Raw genomic sequence first — 8,282 nt, 5'->3', positions numbered from 1 at the left:
TACTGAAGCGCCGGAAGAACTGGAGTCTGAGGCGGGGTGTCGAACTTTGAAGAAAACTTTATTCTTCTCACAAACATTAACATTGCACTCCTCGCTACGTGACACATAACTGAACGCTTCGCAACCACAACAGGAAGAGAGAACCCCCTCTCCCTCGCGCCCACCCTTCCGGGTGGCAACCACTCCCCTATCGATTGTTCCGGGGTGAATTATGTATCGGTAACCTAGCATTACTATACTAATAAATTGTACAAAAAGCTTTGCCTTTGACTATAATTACTATAAAACTATTAAAGCGCGCCCCACATCCTTTTATTTTTCAGTATGTTGCCCTGTATTAATATATGTATCACATACATTTAAAACACTATATTGACCTAAATTTGGTATGCACTGTCGGTGGAATAATCCTGTAATAAACATTCTGCATTGTACATGTTTATTGAATAATATTGTACATCCAAAATGAACTGCTTACAAAAAACACCAGGTCTGATAACACAATTTCTTTAATAGACTTCTTTAAATGTTGATCTCCTTATAAGAATGCACTATATTGGACAGTTTGTCTCCGACACCATTTTGAAAATCAGGTCCTGCATGGTTCCAGGTTTTAATATGACACTAACAATGGTGCTCAACAAAATGCTGCTAATACACTGACATGATGACATGCTTTGTGACATAGGTGAAGACAGAAACACAGCACGTGGACGTCACACTCAATGACTGTATGGCTGCACAAATATAAAGCTCATTCATATACAAAAAATACCACCATCTAATATGGGTGACTGGATAATAAAAACACTTAAGTTTGCATCATTTACTCATGATAACAATCCCAAAGCGTGTGAGGTTTTGTGAACTTAATTGTCATAAAGACATCAACAGAGTTATTATTTCCTTCTTAAAGAGCCGCCTGAAATTATGTTTGTGCGTGTTTATGTACGGCAAAAGAAAGGAAAGACGACCAAAAAAGTAATTTTCAAGAAATCCCATTTGTCAACCAGGAAATGAGAGGAGTCTAGTGCTGCGTCCACTTGATGCTCTTCAGATCGATGCCTTCCTGCACCATCTCCCATAGAGGACTGAAAGACGCACCAAAAAAAAAAAAAAAATCATAACCGTTTATCAAGTCTATCAACAAAGTCAAGTTTTATCTCACCTCATCTCTCTGAGTCTTTGAACTTGCTGGATGCATTTGTCTGCAGTGTAGTCCACCTCCTCCTCAGTGGTGAAGCGACCAATCCCAAACCTTATGAGCACACAAACACATTAAACATCATATCGCAGATATACTACAGTATGTTCTGCAGGATGATGCTTATCAACCTGATGGAAGAGTGGGCCAGATCTTCATCGGCTCCGATGGCCCTGAGTACGTACGACGGTTCAAGAGAGGCTGACGTACATGCACTGCACATCAAAAAAAAAAAAAGACACAAGCCCGTGATTGTCAGGTGATTGCTAACTGTTAAAGAGTATTTGAACAATGGTGAGGCTCACCTTCCGGAAGACAGCGCCACGTCCTTTAACGCCATCAACAGACTCTCTCCCTCCACGTAGGCGAACGACAAGTTGACGCAGCCTGACGCACAAATTTATCAACAAATGTCAATGATGTTAAAAGGGACTGATTATGCTTTTTCTACTTTTCTGACCTATAAATGTTGTGTAATACAACATGAGATAATGAGGTTTGCGCATTTTTTCAAAACGTCAATGCAAAGTCCATGGAAACACTACAGAAAGAGGTGCAGAATCTGGAAGATCTAGAAAGCATTCTGTGCATGTTATTGTGTGTAGCTGCTCTATAGGAGTCGACAACTCAATACAAAGCACTGAAAATAGGAACAATATAAATAATAGGTCCACTTTAGGCTGCATGGTGGATGAGTGTTTAGCGCGCAGACCTCACAGCTAGGAGACCCGTGTTCGATTCCACCCTCGGGCATGTTCTCCCCGTGCATGCATGGGTTTTCTCCGGGTACTCCGGTTTCCTCCCACATTCCAAAAACATGCTAGGTTAATTGGAGACTCCAAATTGTCCATAGGTATGAATATGAGTGTGAATGGTTGTTTGTCTATATGTGCCCTGTGATTGGCTGGCCACCAGCTCCAGCACCCCCGCAACCCTCGCGAGGATAAGCAGTATAAAATGAATGAATGAAAAGGTGCCCTTTAAGAGTGATGTTGTCTACCAGGGTAGCGTTGTTCTGGGTCTCCGTTCATGATGACATCAGGGATTTCAGACATGACCTTCTGGACCAGGCGATTCGACAGCATGGACACTCTTTGGTGATCATACTGTACATGCATACAACATATCAATCCTTCGTATGTTCATAGATAGTGCGGGAGTGTGTGTCTTGTCTGACCTCCATCTCCTGCTGGGCAATGCTGCAGGCGGCTCCCAGACCAACGGCCAGGGGCGTGGGGACCGTGCCGGAGCGCAAACCTCTCTCCTGGCCTCCACCGTTCTGAAGTGGCTCCAGTCTCACCCGAGGCCGGCGTCTCACATAGAGTGCACCCACGCCTGTGTAGACACGGGTGGTTATTATTTGAGAATTTAGTTCAATATTTTAAAATGTCATCATTTCATTAGGGTGAGGAGCTCAGTCATCCGGGAGGGGCTCAAGAGTAGAGCCGCTTCTCCTTCACATCGAGAGGAGTCAGTTGAGGTGGCTCGGGCATCTAGTCCGGATGCCTCCCAGACGCCTCCCTGGGGAGGTGTTCCGGGTATGCCCAGCCGGGAAAAGGCCCCCGGGGCAGACCTAGGACACGCTGGAGGGATTATGTCTCACAGCTGGCCTGGGAACGCCTTGGTGTCCTCCCGGTGGAGCTGGAGGAGGTGGCCGGGGACCGGGAAGTCTGGGCTTCCCTACTAAGACTGCTGCCCGGATAAGCGGAGAAAAACGGATGGATGGATGGATCATTTTAAATTCACATTAACAAGGTTATGTTCTCTTGAAGCAACAGATTAATTAACAGATTTCAACCAAAACACAGCTAATCTATTTTAAGATTAGACCTCCGCCAAGCACCATAGTTCCCGCCATATTGTGATTCACACCAAAATAATAATCCTATAATTTTTGGATCGGTCTTTGATAATTTGTAGAAATAGGAGGAAACTTTTTTTTAGGTGCTCTGACCATTTTTTTGAGATATTTGCACAAATGGCGAAAGTGGTCCTCTTTTGCAATGTTCAAAAATCCTTTAAAAAATTCCTGGATCCAGACAGCGAACCAGATCACCCCCAAAATTGATTCAGTTCTTCCACATCCCATTCCCGACAAAATTTTGAACACAAACAAACAGAACAGTGAATGGAGTGAGGTTCTCCATGTGGATTAAATCAGCATGTCAATAACATTGATAGTGACTTCTTGTTTTCATCTATATTTACATTCCACCAAAGTACCTTTACCTTTGGGTCCGTAAATCTTGTGGCCGCTGATGGACATCAGGTCAATCTTGGAGTCGGCCACGTTGATGGGAACCTTTCCTACCGCCTGCGCCGCGTCCGTGTGGAAGAACACTCCCTTGGAACGACACAGCTGACCTGCGTACACAGAAGCGATGGTTATGATAGCACTTAGTGAATGGTAATGGTTTAATTTCATTTGAACATGCATCAGATTACAATTGAATGCATCACATAATCAGTTCACAGTTCCACATGTCCAAAAGGAGTAGGAAGAAGCAAAGCTTATTAAATCCTACCCCTCCATCTGGTACTTTTACAATCAGTAACTGTTACATTTGTTCACTTCCTGCTTTCCTAATATAGTTTTTTTTTTTAGTCCCGTACCGAAGTACAAGGTGATATGAGCATCCAATGCCATAATGGGTACCATAGTAAGTATCAATATAGTGATATATATAGCACATCATGACTGGTTCAAGACTCTTCATCCTTGTATTTAGCAAACATCAACTGCTTGTATTGTTTCTTGAATTGGCTCATCGTAGTGCATTGTTTGATTTCCTTACTCAATCCATCCCATAGTTTGATTCCACATACTGAAATGCTATGGCTTTTTAACGTAGTCCTAGCATAGAAGTGTTTCAGATTTAGTTCTTCCCTATGGTGATATGTTACCTATTTCTTTAACAGGTTGCATCACTCCGATCTCATTGTTGACTGTCATTATGGACACCAGGGAGGTATCAGGAGTGAGGGATGCCTCCAGGAGCTAGAAAGAAAAAAAAAACCATTAGTCATCATTTTGAGTGCACGCTCTTATTTGCCTATGAAACACTTAGTTTTGATTTAATAAGATTTAATAGTGGCGGCACGAGGCGGTCCAGTGGTTAACGCGCAGACCTCACAGCTAGGAGACCAGGGTTCAATTCCACCCTCGGGCATCTCTGTGTGGAGTTTGCATGTTCTCCCCGTGCATGCGTGGGTTTTCTCCGGGTACTCCGGTTTCCTCCCACATTCCAAAAACATGCTAGGTTAATTAGCGACTCCAAATTGTCCATAGGTATGAATGTGAGTGTGAATGGTTGTTTGTCATTTGTTATATGTGCCCTGTGATTGGCTGGCCACCAGTAAAGGGTGTACCGAAGACAGCTGGGATAGGCTCCAGCACCCCCACGACCCTCGTGAGGAAAAAGCGGTAGAAAATGAATGAAGATTTAATAGTTTTGTATCCAGTTTTCCGAGGCTCTTGCCCAGGGGTGGGCAAACTTTTTGACTCGCGGGCCGCTATGAGTTAACAAAATTGTCGGGGGGGGGGTGGCAGAATGTATATTTAACACACACACTATTTTACGCTTATAATTCTAACAGTCCACATTGAATTATTTGTCAAATTTTATCTGTAAAAGTGTTATACTATCAGCTATATGTTCTCATGTCCCTTTTTTCAGGACCACTTTAAACATCAGACCACAGCAAACTACAAAATTTGACAGTTTTGTTTTGATTTTTCCATCCGACTTGCAAGTTATGTTGCCAGCTGTTGTATGTTAAAAGTTGAAATACTTAGAACGCCGGATTCAAACGCTTGGTGGACCGCATGTGGCCCCCGGGTTGTAGTTTGCCCACCCCTTGCTCTAGTGTTTCCTCACTGACAATGACAACGATGACGTTAAGAGTTCATTGACACACCTCAAGGTCCACCAGTCCGTTCTTCTGAACCGGCAAGTATGTGATGCGGAATCCCTCCGCCTCCAGAATGCGGCAGGAGTCCAGGACACATTTGTGTTCCGTCTGCGTAGTGATCACGTGTCGCTTCTTGGCCTGGTAGAACCTGCCTACACCCTGCAGATGAAAGGAAGTGTCTACTAAACTGACACACATCGACTATTATTATACTATACAGTGGAACCAGCTTATCTCGACTACCTGGCAGGCTGACTGAGATATCACATTGGGGGTTGTCAGCATAGCCAAAATCGACACCGAAATAAACCATTGCTTTAAAATTACCATGGATTTGTTAACTTATGGCAGTTTATTCACATCTTTTTCCTCCATTTGTGCATATTTGTAGTGTGATTCTTCTGTTTTGATATAATATTATGGCAACGTGGGTGGTGGGCAAGTGGTTAGCGCACAGACGTCACAGCTAGGAGACCAGGGTTCAATTCCACCCTCGGCCATCTCTGTGTGGAGTTTGCGTGTTCTCCCCGTGCATGTGTGGGTTTTCACCGGGGAAAATGGAGTACCTCCCACATTCCAAGAACAAGCTAATTGGCGAGTTCTGATGTCAATGTGAAATCCATGGAAACATTATAGAAAGAGGTGCAGAATCTGGAAGATCTAGAAAGCTTTCTGTGCGGGTTATTCGTGTAGCTGCTCGTAAGGAGTCCACAACTCAATACAAAGCACTGAAAATAGGAATAATATAAATAATAGGTGCCCTTTAGGCTGCACGGTGGGCTAGTGGTTAGGGCGCAGACCTCACAGCTCGGAGACCCGTGTTCGATTCCACCCTCGGGCATGTTCTCCCCGTGCATGCGTGGGTTGTCTCCGGGTACTCCGGTTTCCTCCCACATTCCAAAAACATGCTAGGTTAATTGGCGACTCCAAATTGTCCATAGGTATGAATGTGAGTGTGAATGGTTGTTTGTCTATATGTGCCCTGTGATTGGCTGGCCACCAGTCCAGGGTGTACCCCACCTCTCGCCCAAAAGACAGCTGGGATAGGCTCCAGCACCCCCCGCGACCCTCGTGAGGAAAAAGCGGTAGAAAATGAATGAATGAATGAATAATAATAACTTGCTGGACCGGGACTTCCTGAGCTTATCGGTGACATAATAGGGACACACTTAAGCGGGTTCAACTGTATTTCTTATTTAAGCCATATTTAAAAGCAGAATGGGACCTTGATAGCCATGTTATTGGACTCGGTGGCACCGCTGGTGAAGATGATCTCTCGGGGGTCTGCTCCAATCACATCGGCCACCTGCTGCTCGGAGCGAGACAACACATGTGAGAGGGACGCACCCATATAAGAAAAGAAAGAAAAAGTACCTTCCGAGCCGTCTCCATGGCGCTCTCGCTTTCCCAACCGTACGCATGTGTTCTGGAGTGAGGGTTGCCATAGTAATTGACTTGATAAGGCAACATGGCATCCAGCACCCGAGGATCCTATGGTAGCAAACAATCAACTTTATTGCTATAAGTCAATTTATTGTGTAAATGTAACTTAAAACAGGAAACAGTTGGAGCATGCTTAACAAATACCATTGGCGTCGTTGCCTGGAAGTCCATGTAGAGGGGGCGGAGCTCATCTTTCTCCAAGTCACGTTTCTTTATCAGCTCTGTTGGGAAAAAAAAAAAAAAAAAAAGAATGTATGACCGGAGACTGACTCCGGATCTGTGACTGTGTGGCTGGTCAGGAAGAGCTGAGTCATTCTGGGTCAGCTACTTCTGTGGAACGTCATCATTCTTAAGAATGCCATAGAATTAATGTAAACATGTTGAGCAAATGTAGCATTAATTTAATATTCATGGCTGCAATACGCTACTCAAGTGGAGCATCATCATTGTGAAGAGTGCCATATAATCAATACAAACATGTTGAGTAAATGTACTTCACTTTTTAGTTAATGATCAACATTTTCAGCAGCAATATGAAGAATGAAAACAAGTACAAGCATGAGTAGGGCTTATTTTCACTTTCATTATTACTATTTCATAATTTCACTACTGGAGTATTAGTCCAAATATTTGTGTTAATGCTAATTTTCTCCTTATTTTATTTGTGTGTAATTTATAAAAGCTTATTTCAATTATTATGCCTCCCTTGTGTGTATGTGCAGTACATGTGGAGTACTGCATTGACAACTTTGATTATAATGCAGTGCAGTTATATTGTTATGAGTTATAAGTGCTACTCCAACAATAACAGAGACTGTGATTACTCGTATCACACAAGACAAGTTGTTAGTGTTAGCAAAATAAAGTATTGCAGGTTATTTAAACGCGTCTTCTTGGTCCTTACACCAAACTGCGTCACTTTGTAGTTAGCATCAGGCTAGCTGCGCAGAGGCAGACTAGCAGCTAGTTAGAGCTGCTGTTACCTTTCTGAAGAGTGCTGGCGGCTCTCTGGTCGGAATTCAGCCAGACAGTGAGCCTTGGCAGCGGCCAGCAGAGGCGGGAGGACGCTGTCCTGCCTGAGGAGAGCATCTGGACGGCGGTTAAGTTTCACTTCGAGACAACAGCAGAACAGTGGACTGACTGGTGTTGACTAAACACTATCTCCTGACTCTTGTTGAGTGAGTTGAATCCTCGTCTGAACATGCAGGCTGGAAAAGAACAATTGTGAAAGTCACTTCACAACCAGGTTACATGTCTGATGCGTACCTCACATGGGTAGCAAAGGCATTTCCGGAATCTATTTTCAAAATAAAGTTTTTGTAATGTTGACTGTGCGTTCTATTCTTTATATAAGACTTCTTTGGTTGAGATATTAGTAATTTTAAATGTCAGCATTACCTATTAAATTTTGGTTGCGTTATGACACGTCTGTTGAACTTTATTTCTGTTTTCGCTAAGAAAAACAAACATTATTGTGTATCATTTTGTGCTGTTTCCGGGTCCTGTCTGATTTGACGCACAGGGTCCAGAATTTCCTGTAAACTGTGCTCTCATTGGCTAGTAGGATCAGCTGTGGTGGTTGTGTTTTCTGATTGGTTCGATGCTGCTTGCTGGAATGCAAGCTCGTCAATGTGTTTTTGTGTATTTGTGTAAGAATCACTAATATATAAAGTATGCTCTGCCGTGTACTTTATCAGTAACTGTGGATAAACAATGAAAAAAA

At 43.4% G+C, this 8,282-nt stretch overlaps 1 protein-coding gene across 1 annotated transcript; it reads right to left on the bottom strand.

The window, feature by feature from the left end:
• Positions 1–43: 43 nt before the first annotated feature.
• nfs1 (NFS1 cysteine desulfurase) lies at positions 44–8,149 on the bottom strand. Its single transcript, XM_058055644.2, has 13 exons — positions 7,543–8,149; positions 6,704–6,780; positions 6,491–6,607; positions 6,342–6,425; positions 5,123–5,275; positions 4,109–4,202; positions 3,434–3,568; positions 2,382–2,539; positions 2,205–2,310; positions 1,510–1,591; positions 1,336–1,419; positions 1,169–1,258; positions 44–1,091 (listed from the first exon to the last, which is right to left on the bottom strand). The coding sequence occupies exons 1-13, from the start codon at positions 7,646–7,648 to the stop codon at positions 1,028–1,030; spliced, it is 1,350 nt and encodes a 449-aa protein (XP_057911627.2). The 5' UTR covers positions 7,649–8,149; the 3' UTR covers positions 44–1,027.
• Between the last annotated feature and the right edge of the window lie 133 nt (positions 8,150–8,282).

The sequence above is a fragment of the Doryrhamphus excisus genome, linkage group LG18, assembly GCF_037039965.1.
Source record: "Doryrhamphus excisus strain RoL-2023G ecotype Guam linkage group LG18, RoL_Dexc_Guam_v1.1, whole genome shotgun sequence".
NCBI lineage: Eukaryota > Metazoa > Chordata > Actinopteri > Syngnathiformes > Syngnathidae > Doryrhamphus > Doryrhamphus excisus.
This window is presented reverse-complemented; position numbering and strand designations above follow the sequence as displayed.